This window comes from Chelonoidis abingdonii, chromosome 3 (assembly GCF_003597395.2).
Source record: "Chelonoidis abingdonii isolate Lonesome George chromosome 3, CheloAbing_2.0, whole genome shotgun sequence".
NCBI classification, from domain to species: Eukaryota; Metazoa; Chordata; order Testudines; family Testudinidae; genus Chelonoidis; species Chelonoidis abingdonii.
In genome coordinates, this window is record NC_133771.1 from 151517761 (window position 1) to 151533551 (window position 15791).

Sequence of the window (15791 nt, forward strand, 5' to 3'; positions counted from 1 at the left end):
ATTCTGAATGGTTGAAAGTATCCTATGCAGGGACAGACTTAAGGGGCAGAGTGCGGTCAGCGATCGTGCAGCATGAGGTCCAATGGTCACATCTCCTTAGGCTTTTTTAAAAAAAGATAAAATTAAAAAAAACATCCCCAAACAAACATCACAGCCTAAACAAAAATAGCATCTCACCCAAACTGCGTCGGCTTGTGTATTCCCAGTTATTGGAACCTCAGACCACAATGACACTTATCCTTGTCAAATTTGTTCTATGATGCTGTTGCTGTCCAGCTCCAACCTTGCTATCTCATCTCTCGCAACTGCAAGGAGTGCAAGGTCACTCAGCCATGTCTGTCATCATGTTGAATGCTTGTAGATTTTCCATGTCTTAAAGTGCTCGGTTGGTATGGTCAGGAAGAATTTCCATTTCCAGAAGATCATCATCAAGAGATCTGGACACTCTGAAATTCAAATAGATCTGGACCGTAAGTGACAAAATGTACACCACAGTATCCTTTTAAAACCATACATCTTGAAAGACAATCTCGTGAACTAAATCTAAAAACAAAAAGAGTATTTTTATGTGATTTTAAGAACATCCTCCTTTGACTCTTCTAAAGTTTTATTTTGAAGTTGCCAGGGATGGAGGAAACCAGAGAGTAGATAAGTCTTGAAATCTCTCACATCAAGATTTTAGTTCCCCAAATATATTGTCTAAGACCCTGAAATATTTTGTTTGATAGTTATTCTTGGCTTCTAATACAGAATCATGTATAAATTCATCATCCATGTGGCGTACACGCTTCTTACTGTAGCTTGGACAGTTTGCATTTTCAAAACCCACCTCTTCCAAGATTCTTTTACAGTTTCCTCATACTTCTCTTCAGATGTGAGTTTCCTGAGCTCATTCACTTTTCTCTCAAATGTGTGGAGGACTTGGAACCAGTCAATTTTCTTTTACTGAAGGTTTCGAGATCCTATGCCACCGTAACAGATTGAGGTAGAACATCCAAGCCATCAAAGACAGGCATTGATACTATGACCCTTTGCAAACTGTAGCGCTCCCTCATGTGACTGCACATGTTGTTTGTTCCTCTCCTGAAGAGACATTGACTTTAGCATATTGTTCCAGTCACTGTTAACCATTTTGTTTTCCAAGTTTCTATATCCCCAAACAACAAAAATGTAACAGCATGCATAATCTTAAAAGGTATGAGTATGCTAAGCCATTTGAAATTCAAATCTTCATGTGGTGCATTTTTAATTCTATCAAATGAAGATGGAAAATGGAAGTTTGGAGAGGGTAAAAGGAAACGGGCCTTTTGGCCCATCACTTTCAGTGGCTGGCAAGGACCAATCTGTAAAAGCATTCACAATTGCTCAAATGATAAAACTGAATCTTGAAAACAACTTTTCTCAGATGGGAATATCAAATTTCTTACAGCAGGAAGTCTGCTTTGGCCTGCTCCATTGTTGACCTGTTCATCTACAGGGCCCTTGGTATAGCTTCTTTCAAGTTCATCGATAGCATCTTTTGGATTTTTTTGTTGTTGTTGGTTGTAAGATCATCTGTCTATGGGATCTTTGGCTTCATAGCTCATCTTCAGTTGTGCTGGTTTCAAGCAAATTTCTCCAGAAATACATACTACGGGTGCAACTTCTGTGGACAGCACAAATTGTTTTCCTCACAAACCTTGACACAATGACAGATTCATGCTTGCTGAGTTGAGAGGCAGCTCTTGACTTTCTACTTCAGACTGCAGGAGTTGATCAGGAAGTTTGCCACACGATAATTTCTAGTCTTTGAAGGCAGTTTGTAATAAATCTCCCCCCCCTCTCCCCCCAAGCCAGACTTATTTGTATTGTTGTCATTTTCAGATATCTTCCAGTATGAGAATAACTACATTGGAAGTATAGGCCTAACTAAAGTATATTTGTGTGCTGCTTCATTTATCCTACATTTGTGGGAATAATCCCCCCAAAAAAGTTGAATATAGCAGAGACTAGAGTGTGGCTGGCTGGGGAGAGTGCTGTGAGGCTGGGGAGAGGCCACAGCAGGCAGACACACATCTCTGTGTCCCACAGCAAGAGCAGGCTATGGAAACAAGCTACAATTGCCGACAGAAGTGTCTTCAGCACTGGAGCATGCCCGGGGTGGCTCTAGCTTTTTTGTCGCCCCAAGCACAGCAGTCAGGCAGCCTTTGGCAGCTTGCCTGTGGGAGGTCCCCAGTCCCACGGATTCGGCAGCTTGCCTGCGGGAGGTCCCCAATCCTGCAGATTCAGTGTCGTGCCTGCGGGAGGTCCGCCGGTCCCGTGGCTTAGGCATACCCACTGCCGAATTGCTGCCAAATCCGTGGGACCGTCGGACCTCTCGCAGGCAAGCCGTCGAAGGCTGCCTGAGTGCCGCCCTCACAGGGACTGGCAGGGCTCCCCACGTGGCTTGCCGCACCAGGCGCGCGCTTGGAGCGCTGGTGCCTGGAGCCGCTGCTGCCAGTGACTGTGACCGCTGCAGGATGGGTTAGGAAACTTCTACTCCCACCAACCAGTGTTGGGCATGCTCAAATGCTGCAGGGTTTTGTAAAGGTGTGGCAGGAAAGGTGGGCATAGGTCCCCTGGAATGCCTATAAAAGTGGAGGCTGATGGCCAGGGGCTGTGTTAGACCCATACAACCCCTGCAATTGCATCAGACCTGAGGCAGCAAGGGGACCCCTTGCCATGGTGACTGACTCAGTTACTTGGGAGGGTGGGGCCCCAGAATCGAGTGGGGGAAGATGTCAGTGGAATTTCTGGTGCAGCTGCTCAGAGTCCCATGCATTTGAGGGCTCAGGGCTGCTCAACCATACAACATATGCTCAGTGGAGGTTGCTGCCATTATTTGTGGCCTAGTGGAACCTCTAGGAAGAAAAACCTGCTGGTTCCCATTACCCACATTTGAATTTGCCCAGGGACAGTGCCTCTAAAAGGTGGCTGTACTATGAATTCTGATTAGCAGAATCACCAATGGCAGACCGTTTTGGTCAGAGGCTCCTCTTCCCTTCCCATTGCCTGGGCAAATTCAGATGCTGACAGCAGGAACCAGGAAAAAAACATTTATTTTGTATTAATCAGATACCAATGGAATGATAATTATGAATGAAACATAATACTCTAAGAATTTCAAGCTCCCTACAGCTTAGTGTGTGGCCATATCTGGTGCCTCGCCCATCTAACTGGGTGTTTAAATTAACATTTTTTACTTTCAACAGTACTGGTGTGCTCAGATTCTGATTATGAGATTCTCACATTTTACCACCATCAGCTATTCTTCAATCTCAGGCCTAGGGGGCTTTATCTAGTGATAGAAACCTTCAAAAGTTCCAATGTGAGTATGATTTGCATAAGGCTCCTAAAGTTCAGATTCTTGTCTAAACTTCTCAAGTCTGCAAAGATAGAACAAGAAATCTCTTAGGAAGAGGCACTTTCCTGATTCTCGTCTTGGTCAAAAAACAGAAATGAAAAACACTGGAGCACCTCAAAAATCAGTCATTGATGTGCTGATTCATTCTATGAACAGTAGTGAGATTTTTTTTCTATGAGCTCTCTAAAAGGGAACTAAATCAACATTTATGACTGCAAGAGTATGTCATCTTCTGTCATGGCCTCCATTGCTGCTGGCTTCAGAAATAAGCATCTAGAGTGAAATTCTGGCTGCACTGAAGTAAATGGCAAAATTCCCATTTACCTGAAAAGATTCCAGGAATAAAATCCTGACCCAGTTCATCAAACTCAAATTAGCTTACTTGCTATAGCACTCTCTATTAATATATTTCAAGTCTTTATAAAGCGCACCTCTTCCATAAGAAGAGGATTCAGGATGCTAGGACTTCAAAGGGCTAAGGGGTTGTGCACAGAACTACCTCCTCTCCCCCTCCTCACCAACAGTAGTCAACATACTACCTCTGAATGCAACATGACAGTGTTATTTTGTTTTCCTTTCTAGTGCACTTTACTGAACCTGCTGATTTTGTTGTTCTTGACATGAAGGCGTCAATCATTGCAACCTTCTTTGGTAAGTAAGTATAGACTATACAAATACACTTATGAACACTATCTAGGACTGAGTCAATGACTTTGGAAAAGTATCCACGTCACATGAACAATGCACATCTGAATGATGCAGACATTTTGGGTTCAGTAGTGAATGCCAATGAAATGTTTGCTAAGAAAGGCACTCTCCTGGGGAAAGAAGAATCTGAGACCTGGATACAATTACAACATGATGAAAAACTTTCAAAGATGGCTTGAAAGACCTGGAAGGGATGCTGTAGTTCTCCAATCCAGGTCAATGGCTAGTGGCTTCCTGTGTTCATTTAGGTCTGCCACAGGTAGCTGGGCTCCCAGTAGAAGAGGTAGGGGGACTTTGTGCAGCTATATTCAATCCTGGTTACCCCAGTTTCTTTATTTCCTCACCCCAAAAAATTACATTAATCACATGCACTGATCATTAGACTGCACATGGGCTGCAATAATTACAATAGACTGCATAATTATGCAATGTCTAAATCTTAAAGGCCGAGGAAGAACAATGTGTATTTCATGCTGCGAAGATCTTTTATTTTTTCTCCTGTGTCCAAGGAGGATGCAGGACCTTTAACATGATCAAGATGATATTCAGGGGAAAGGGCTGCAAATATACCTTGCCATCATTTACCAGGATGTTGTGCAGGAGAGACCTGCTCCTTTAGAGAGCACGTAGAGGCTCCAAGATTTGCAGCGGACCTTACACGATCAATCTGGGTTTGGCTGAATGGATTAAACATGATTTTGTGTGTGTGTGTTTTAGTTACAAGTTTCTCTTTGAAAGAATCCAGCCATCATATTGCCTAGCTGCATTTTCTGTCACTAACTGTGATGCTGCCCTAAGTGGGAACTGTCAAGGATGGTTGGATACTCGGGGTTAGCTATATTTTCCCTTCATTTTAATCTGCACAGTTAAATCTGCCACAAGGCAAGAGAACAATGGCCTGATTATTTTCTCTGGACCAAATTCTACCCTAATAGTACTTGCAACCCAGCTGAGCTCACTGACATGGCACGAGGGGTCAGTCAGGGCAGAATCTGGCCCTCTTTTCTGTGGATTGTATTTAAAAAAAAATGAAAGGGCCTTCCTCCCCACTGACAATTCCACTTCTCTCAAGTAACAGAGTCCCCAAGCTTTGTTTCGCGTGCCTGCCATTTGGAGTAAGTCGCACTCATACTCAACTTACATACTGTGGCATGGGGTTAGGGCACTGCCCCCTCCTTTGAACAAGTTCCAAGAGCTATTAAGTCCATGCACTTGCTGGAAGAAATCTGTAGCAATTTAGGGGTTGGAAGGGAGGAATAAGATTGCTATGGCATACTCCAGTCAAGAGTAAATTTAAACATATTATTAAAGTGTCTCTCCACACAGCATGGGGAATTTTAATCTTCTCTAAAGTAAAAGAGGAATTAAATGGAATGGCTACACATTAGGTTATTGAAGAAGGAATGGGGAATGTTCTTACTGTCAGTGCGTAATATGGAGTTCTGGCAGCAGTGCCCCAGAAAAGTGGAACAGTTCCTCTACAATTGGGTGCAGATTCTCCATCCCTCATAAGCTGAATTCTGATGCAGTGGAGGGGGCGGGGAAGAACACTGCGGGGGCAGAGGGACACACTGCAGAGAGGTGGTTGCTGCTTCCTGATCTTCAGCCATCCAGCCCCATGTAAATTAAAGCTGGACATGCAGCCTCCTGAATCCATCCCCAAAATGAAAAGGATCTTAGCCATGATTCACAGTCTACACAGATTTATACCCAACTCATAAGAAATAGTACCTCATCTGCATCAACTCCTCAAAAGAGAAGAGGAGTACTTGTGACACCTCAGAGACTAACACATTTATTTGGGCATAAGCTTTTGTGGGCTAAAACCCACTCCATCAGATGCATGCAGTGGAAAATACAGTAGGAAGATATACATATACAAAGAACATGGAAAAAATGGGGGTTGCCATACCAACTATAACAAGACTAATCAATTAAGGTGGGCTATTATCAGCAGGAGGAAAAAAAAAAACTTTTGTAGTGATAATCAGGATGGCCCATTTCAAACAGTTGTCAAGTCTCCAGGGTGCCACAAGTACTCCTCATTCTTTTTGCTGATACACACTAACACGGCTGACACAGATTAACACGGCTATCACGCTGAAACCTGTCAAAAGGGAAGGTACCTGATACAGAAGCAAAACATAAGAATAAGCACCCACCAGAGAAGCAACTCCTTTCTGAAGCATCTATATGTACCTTAAATAAAAAAACTAAGTGCAGCTATCAAAGCCTATGGATTAGGGGACCCATTAGACCAAATTACTAAACTGTATATAGAGTTTAGAAATGCATGAAGAATCTCAGGTAGCCCTGTGTAATAACAGCAGATGTGTGGATTGCACAGAACTTGGTAATAAATATCTAGCTGTATCTCCCATCTACTGTGAAATAAAGACAGAAGCAAAACTTCAACAGACCTGTGCAAAATGGGGAATGAGGCTGCATGGAGAGGAAGGCTACATGGCATGCTACTCTTCATAATGTGCAGCTACATGCAATGAGCATCCTACAGTACATGAAAAAATCATCCAGTGGATCCATGTAGCATAATTCCCATCTAAAGGTTTGCGGTTTACAAAGCAATGCACGCTGTAAGTTGCTGCTGCTCAGAGCAGCAGTTATTGTCCCTGCTAGCATCACATGACTCTTCCCATCTACATGCACACAGTCACAGTGGGGTACTACTGACTATATGAGGCATGACGCACTACATTGCCATTGCTGGGGGAGGATGTGGATGAAAAGTTGCAACAAGTGGATTTCCAGCAATCCACTAAATATTTCTGCGGAGCCTTGGACTCAGTGCATTCAATAGATCATGCCCCTCCAGCCCAATCAGATCCACAGCACTGTCAGGTTTGCCCCAGGCAGGGGAGAAGAGTGTGAATCTGTGCGTTTAACACAGTCAAGGATCTTGAAAAGCATATTCAACTTGTGTGTATTTCTAGCCACAGAAGGCAAGGGACAAGGTCCTAGATCAGACTCTGAACAATTGCAAATACAGATGGGACATGGGAGATTAGGAGGGTGAGGGTGTTTGTGATCCAGGTTAATGCACAATATAGTACCTATAACAATAAGTCCAGAAAATTGAACATTTTTGTAGGACCATTAATTAGCAGACAGCCCTATAATGGTAAGTGAGATCTACTGGTCACCACCATATAGTTTCCACATTTTAAAAAAAGCACTGAAATAGTTAAATGGTAAACCTCAGCTTCTGGTGATACGTTAATTGTAGGAGAATAGGAAATCGCCAAACCAAATCAGGTCAGTGCTCCATCTAGTCCAGCAGCCTGTCTCCATCAGAGCCCAATACCACCTGCTTCGGCACTAGAGCTTTCATCTGTGTCATGTTAAGGAACAACCTTCCTATAGGGGAAGTTTCTTCCTAACAACCCCTCCCTAATCCCTCAGTTAATTTTTGGTTTGTGCAGCCATAAAGCATGAGGTTTTCTAGCCCCAACGTTATTTATTCTATTTTATATACTTGTGGGTGCTCTCATTACTCATGAAAATGTCTAATCCTTTCTTGAGCCTGTTAAACTCTAGAACTCAATTGCATCTTTTGGTAGTGAATTCCCCCCAGTTAATTATGTGTTATTTGAAAATGTAAGTGTTCCAACAGTCAGTCAACCTCTACTTCCCTGCAAACAAACAAACACACAGCACTGAAATATGTCTTTTCAAACAGAATTCTACTCGTTACTGGAAAAATGTTAATTTCATTTTTTTAAAACAGGATGATTCAGATTTATTATTAACTCCAGAACATCCAAGCACAGAGGCATGTGCTGAAAGATGCTGCAGTTTCCTGTTTACCTGACATAGTATTTTTTTTTGTCTTAGCTTTGTTTCTGACTTGTACATATGCAACTAAAGAAGCCACAAAGAAGAACAAAAAGGCTAAACTATGTAAGTAGTCTCAGCAGCATGCCTATTTGCTTCAAAACAGGAATGTCCACTGCAGAAAAAAAGCTATAACTTCACTCAGATTATTTTTTGTGAACTCCTTGGGGCTTCTGTTAGGAGCCATTAGGCACATTCAACACTACACAGCCTCTTTGCAGAAAACATACGCATCACATAATGAAATCTATACATCAAGTGAACTATACCTAATACAGCATATGACATATAGTACTACATAGAAATGCTGAGATACCATAGTGTAGAGCCTGGTAGAACAGCCTAGGTGAGAGACATAAATACATTGAAATACATACACTGGAAGGTGAAACCTGTGCATCTTAACCATTGGAAGGGGACATTATATGGGACTTCTAGCTACAATCTCAAAAGGACTTTTCTGTGCATTCAGTTTTGCTGCATTGGGTGAAATGCAAGCCTGCCACTAGGTTGTATAATCTAACTGGTGAAGATAAAACAGAGCTTAAGTTTATATTTATATCCCTTGTTTGCTGTGCATAGCAGTCAAACATTTTTAATGGGTTAGGGCAAGATCATAGCATTTTACCACAGCCTTGCCTTGGAAGGTGAAACAGAACCATATTACCACAAGGGGAAGACTGGCGGACATTCTGCCTCAAGGATGCATGCAACTCCCAGCTCTCACTTCTGCCCCTTTCCCCCATCCTATGACCACAATCTATCCCATAGTGATTAAAATCTTTTATATTACACTGGAGATTTCCTTTAGTGTCAGAAATGTCCATTCACTTTCTCACTCCATCTTTCGTTACAACCCTATCCGTGTAATGTATTTATTATGTTACAAGCAAACACACCTCTTGTGCCCTGAAGGAATTTGCCCATATGCTCAAAGAGGGCACTGTTGTGCATTACATGGTTACACAACTATTGGAATATTAAATCTAACTTTTCAGCTTTTTTGCATTCACAGATGTACCTGAGATAGACTGCGATATCAAAGCAGGGAAGATAATCAATCCAGAATTCATTGCAAAATGTCCACCAGGATGTCAAGACATAAAATACCGTGTTTATGGCACCGACATTTACGCTTCTTTTTCCACTGTGTGCAGTGCTGCTATTCACAGGTCAGCAGCTTTAAACTACTGAGACACTCCAGTACAGAATTATAATTCCAGTATAGGGGGGTCATTGGCTTTGGAGCTTATTAAACCCTGCCTGGTCTTTGCAGATTGAATTGCAGGCCATGATTCTTATATATATATATAAAAAAAAAAGCGTATAAGAGATAGACAGTATTTGATGTGATGGGTCCAATCTGAGAGTGCTAGGCACCCAGAACTTTTACTGAAATCACTTCTTGTTCCCAGTTCTGCCACTGGCCTGCGGGGTGACCTTGAGCAAGGCACTTCACCTCTCTGTGCCTGTTTCCCCATTTGTAAAGTAGGAACACTTTGTCCTAGAGAGATTTGAGATCTACGGATGAAAAGCGCTGTAAGAGCTAGGTGTTAGTTATTACTGAGCGTGCTCAGCACCTTGCATGAGGTGCTTAGTCTTTTCCAGATCACTCATTTATGGATAGGAAATGACTGTGTTTGCACTATTTTATACCATCAGAAGTGTCCATGGTCTCACATAAATAATAATCTCACTAATAATGTGTAGGCAACATAGGCTATCATCTCTCTTGGTAGGATTCTTTCTAGTAATCCCATTTAAGCTAGAAAAGACCCTGAAAACATTCACTGAAAGCATCTGCTCCAAACCAGGGGCAGATGTTGCCTCCCAGATCAATGGGTACACTATATGGAATTGCCAAGGGGGCTCCAGTCATCTGCAGCATGACCCCCTACCCCAGCACCACAACCCTAGTCCCAACACAGTGTGGAAGGGAGAGCTGAGGGGGTAGTGGGGCTGGAGAACAAGCCCATCCCACACTCAACCTGCAGTGGTAGCTCCTGTCCCATGGGCTGGGCCTAGCGCCACAAATTGTGACCCGGCACTTAGGTTCAGCCCAGCTGCTCATGACTCCCTCTCCTGTCCTCGGTTTTCCCTCCTCACCAGGCTGGAAGGAATATACATTTGACTGGTTCTGCACCCTAGGGTGCAATTGAACCCATGAACCCACACTAAAGCTACCCAGACTCCAAATATTGAGTGACTTTAACACATCCCAGAAAAACCAGAATTGGTGAAAAGGTACTTTACAAACTGCCTCGCCAAACTGCAGGCAATTCACTGGTGGAGCATAGCATAGGCTGAGAGAGACACACTGTGTGGATAAAAATCCTATGCAGCTCTTTATTGTACCAGCTAGCTTTTATGTATATGGACTACTGCCATCTGCTGGCTGAAGTAATGTGTGTTCAGGTGTTTGTTACTGAATTGTCAAGAAGTGACTAGCTTACAGAAAACAAATTCTTCCCTCAGAATACTTGTGTACAATTCCCATTGACTAAAATGGGAGTTGTCCATGAATACCTAAGGGCAAACTGTGTCAAAAATAATTTAAACCTAACACAACATAGTGATCAAGAATATAGTTTCTCCTGTAGCTTAAGTGGTAGACGCCTATATTTTTGGAGCAGAAGGTCTCAGTTTTCTCTAGGTGCCATCTGAGTTTGGATTTGTTGACTATTCTGATGTGTGTATGAAATCTGTGAGTTTCCTTTCCTTCTATTGCCAGCAACAATTTAAATTATTTGAAGAGAACAATTTAAATTATTCAAAGTTATTTTTCACCATTTTATGTTTCTCATTCCATTTAGCATAGACTGCTCTGTTTATAGTAGCAGTCACTTCTTGGTTTCAAACTAATGCTTCAGTGTCTGCAGAAACAGACTTCGTTCACACTAGGATTCAGATAATGTCATCACATGTGGTAAACACTTTGTAGCATTCAGCACACACAGAAGCTGCCATGTTTTCCATTGATTTCAGTGGTGTTTCTTTTGATTTACACCACCATGAGATCAGAATCAGGCACAATCAGATACAGATAATACCTGGTCGATTTCTTCTGAACAGGGAAAATACTAGGTTCTGCAAAATAAAGGGGGAAATTACCCTCCTATTTCTCAAAATTTATTTTAGATTCTTGGGCCCTGAATCTTGTCCTACATACATACCCCTAAATCACAGCTGTCAGAGTTAATGTACTTACAATGGTATAAAGACAGTGAGATCTGACTCAGTCTCTTGAACCTTAGAAGTTTTATGCCAAATCCTGCCCGATTTAAAAATCCAGCTGAAGTCAACATGGTTGCACAAAGTAACTCAGGAAAGAGTTCAGAACTTTTTTTCCTATACACATGGGTATTTCAAGAGCCAGGGGACCTGTTCTGAACCGGCACTGCTGGCCAGACAACGCCATCGGACAATTTACTTCAGCCATATACTGACACTTGAGTTAGGTTAAAATACAAGACCCCTAGGTCATCTGTAAGTGCACAAACACTTCTTAGCGGCAGACTTCTCCAAGCTGCGCTGAGGACTGTTGTAACCTCAACAATGTCATTTAAAATGAGAGGACACTTTCCTAACTCTTGTACAGTTGAACACTTTCTAAGTTTCTCTGCCTCATTTCTGATATCATTTAACACTTCCCAACCCCCTTTTGTAGTGGTGCAATTGACAACTCAGGAGGGAAAATCCTTGTTCAGAAAGTTGCTGGACAATCTGGTTACAGAGGGAGCTTCTCCAATGGAATCCGATCCTTGTCCCTACCACGCTGGAGGGAGTCCTTCATTGTTTCAGGTACTACCCTCCCTACTCCTGCCAAAAAAAAAAAAAAAAAAAAGCAGCAATCTACATAGCTAATTCAGTTATTATGTTATACTATCACACTTTAAAGTGACATGTACTCTATGCAAAGGAACTGGTCAGTTGAATTCATGACCAAAGCCCCATCACCCTGTTGTGTTGTTAAAAGCCTATCCAAATAAATGGTCACCTCAGAGTAGACTGTATACCTTCATAATTTGATACCTCTGCTTTTTTACGTGCTTTGATGTGCAGTGAAATAGATAACTATGCTGACATAAAGTATCATCTGGGGCATCTGAGTTAGCATGCATTTAAACAGATGGGCCAGTTCACATCTCAGAGCTATGGTCTGCCTAAATTTGCAGAGAGCCTGAAACATCTGTTTCAGTTAACCTCACTCCATGCTTTGAAGCTTTATTTCCTAACCATAAACAGCAAAAAACTTTTTGTTCCAGTTATTGGCCACAGCAAGCAGTGCCAGGGCTCCTTATTAAAAAAATACATATTCCAATTTTAAAAGATTACCAGTCCCATATCTCAAAGCATATTCACTGGAAGGATAGTTTAGTGGTTTGAGCATTGGCCTGCTAAACCCAGGATTGTGAGTTCAATCCTTGAGGGGGCATTTGGGGATTGGTCCTGCTTTGAGCAGGGGGTTGGACTAGATGATCTCTTGAGGTCCCTTCCAACCCTAATAATCTATGAATGCTCTACAAATAACTGCTCTGATGAGACATCATCCTGTCTTAAGTGACCATATAAATGTATTAATTACAGTTCTGCTCCACCTCTAGTAAGCAGCCAATTTGTGTCAGTCCATTAAATTCTTATTTAAGTCAGATTTTGTTGTCCTGAATTCCTCCCCAACCCCATACCAACACTCTACAACCAGTTACACTAACTTGTGGCTTGTCTTTGCACCCCTCTGGGCACATGCTATACTGTAAATTGTAGAATGCTCTGAAGTGTTGCTCTTTTACTGCCCCATGTAGATCCTGCTGACACGCTCTAATCTAATAGGTTCCTAGTGCAGGTTGATGTTGTCCTGTTTCAAACAGCACTACGTTAACATACACTAGGAATCAGTGAGAGCATGACACTACAGAGTGCTCTACTGTTTACAGAGTGACATGTACCCTAGAGGGGTTAAAGACAAGTCCTGAGAATCCCAGGCCAAATTCAGAGGTGATGTGCAAATTAAGTCCCCTTACACTCAACTGTACCAATGCATAGAGAAGTCTAAGTTAGTAAAGGAGGCGCTAACTTACATGGTTTTATGTTGCTTCTGTATTGAACCTCCTGTCACGCAAGTGGATGGTGGTGTGCACGTTTCCACTGCTTGGCTAAGAGAAGTAACCAGTACTACTAGTTAACTACTAGTTTTTCAGGCATACCTTGTGGAAAGATCAACATAGCACAAATGTATGAACAGCCATTCCCAAGAAATTCAAGTGAAGAAATATTTTTTTTTTTTGCGAACAGCAAATAAAATGTAGGAATATGATCAAACTGAGCTGTCATTTGGAACTCGAATGAATGTTTGTGGATGCTCTTTTTGCAGCTTTCTAACAGCCCAGCCCTGGCTCACATTTTAAGAGGATTTACTTTGGATAGTTAGGAATTTCCGGTCATGACCAAATTGCCTTTGGTACTTGCTGTATTCTAACAAACAGCAAATTCTAACTGAGCAGCAATTCAGGTACTACCCAGTGAACTTTGGAGTCTCTCACAAGAGCAGCTCCTCCTAATTTTCCAGACAGCAATACCTCCTGGTTACATAAACACCATGGGATAGAGGGTGCAGAAGAAAGTTACAAACCTACCTAACAGAGAAGGGAAGACTAGGTTCAAGCTAGACTGGGTACACATAGGAATGATAGCATTCAAATGCCTCGAATAAGGCTCCAGTCCTGCTTGTGCTTAATTGTATGTGCTCTGAGTGGCCAGAAGGGACTACATCACAGGCCACTAAAACTCCACTCAGTTGCCTCTGCATTGAATCCAATAACCTGGATTGGACTAAAGTATTACTGCAGTCCAGATAAACTAGAGCATGCCATGGGCAGAAAATAGGACGGACCGAGGTACACCAATGCCCAAGGCCCCTGCAATGGCAGGGAATTGATTGAGTGAGTCAGTGGGTCTAATCATAGTAGCTCATGCAGAAAGAGAGTCATATTTAAAGGGAAAGGAGTCCTTATTGGGCCTTCTGAAACATGTGGTTTTCTTTGTGAGGAATTTAAAGGCTAAACAATGGAAATCTGTAACTCTTCATCTAGTTCTGCTTTACTTGGCCTGTGGCTGGATGCAGACAAACCCCACTGGCAAAAAAAGTTGACATTTGTTTATGAATTATTACTTATTAGAAAAGAGATGCATATAGACTAGAAATACAAAAATGCCAGAAAAGCCAAGTGAGGTATCTGACTCCAAGTCAGCTTTGACATTTGAGCTGAGGAATTGTCTATACACCAGCCAAGTTAGTTGTCAGCAAATCAAAAGCGTACATGGTATTGTACGGTGAAAGTGTGCTGTCAGTTTGTTCCCAGATAGGAAACTTACCAGTTTAAATATCAAACTACTGAGGTGAATAAGCATCAATAGAAGAGACTGCAGAAGAGGAACTGTTAAGGGACCTGGCTGTGAAGTGGTGTGACAGAGGAGGAGGGGGGAACAAGCACAAAGTATGGTCACTGAGATTGAAGTGGTGAGCACACTAGGAGGGATGCAAATAGACTCGGATTCATTTTCAAGTTCCAGAATGTCTTGGCACTCATGTGAATGAGTCCATTCAGGTTTGTGGCTACTAGGTAAAGAAAAGAGAGTCCCAAATGTCTGAGTGTGCTAGTGACAAGTTAAGTGGTGAGAGAATGGGGAAAATTTCACCTATGCACCTATTTTTCAAACATCCATATGTTCAATAATACTCATGTTTTCAACCCATCTTTAACAGCAACCCCATCTTTTAATACATATTATGGTTATACAAACTCCAAACAGATTTTGTGTCAGCTTTCTTGTCACTGTAAGAATAGCATGATTGCCACACCAATAATCAGCTCTCCATTTAAAGCAGCTCCCACGGACGCATGGATGCCAAAGATGCCAGAGCTCACCAAGTGGCCAGTCATACCGAGCAATTTAGCATTAGCTGCACATTTGCAGACATTATTTAAATTACAAATCACATGTAGCACCAGATATTAAGACAAGACCTGACTTTCACACCAATTGTATGTCAGTGTAACTTCTTTCAACTTCAGTGAAGCGACTCCTGACTTCTAGCTGTTTGAGTGAGTGCTGAAACTGACCCTTGCACCTTGCCATGTTTAGAAAGGGAACTTCAGCAAATTCACTTCATCACCTGGTGATTTTATTGGTTACAACAGCTCAGGCTTTCAGAGGAAATGGAATAAAGAGGCTGGAGTTGTTAAGAAGAGATTGAACTGGGGAACAAAGGCAATGCTTCTCTGACTCAGCTACTGTCCTTATATGGAGAAGGTTAGATTCTGGCATAAACCCCAGCAGAGGCCCCTGGATGTAGCAAACTGACCAGGGGATGAGGCTCTGGAAGAACAAGAGTACCACACAACTCAAAAAATACAGGCGGCACCATCTGACATGATGCTGATTCAGTGCCTCTCCTCAGTAGCACCTGCTGGCAGAGCTTCTATGGAAGTTAATGCTTAAGCAGGAACATCCACAATGGTACATCCCCTCTGTGGCACAGTTGTGGGTGGGAGGGGAGAGGACTACTGTAGCTGGGGTAGGAAAATGCAATACCCATCCTTCTGTGCCAATGTTTCTGAATCTGGCCCAGAGTATAGAGTGTACTCTGGCTTCTCTAGTACTGTGAGCACAACAGCAACAAAACTACTACTTAAGAGGAGTCCTCACAGTCACATGTGTCAATAGAAATGCCATCTGATGTGGCACTAGAACGTAACAGAACTATGCCTCATTTTCAAGGGAAGGACTCTCATTTTAGATCCAGATATAATTACCATATGACCCAGCACACACACATAGGATTCTCACT

General features: G+C 42.3%; 1 protein-coding gene across 1 annotated transcript in view; it reads left to right on the forward strand.

Annotated features, from left to right (window-relative positions):
• Positions 1-15791, forward strand: part of VIT (vitrin) — an 84818-nt gene that overhangs the window by 16253 nt on the left and 52774 nt on the right. Inside the window, 4 exon segments of the mRNA XM_075064223.1 lie at positions 3965-4033; positions 7943-8008; positions 8958-9114; positions 11610-11743. Of these exon segments, the coding sequence (XP_074920324.1) occupies positions 4003-4033; positions 7943-8008; positions 8958-9114; positions 11610-11743 (388 nt within the window). The 5' untranslated portion in view covers positions 3965-4002.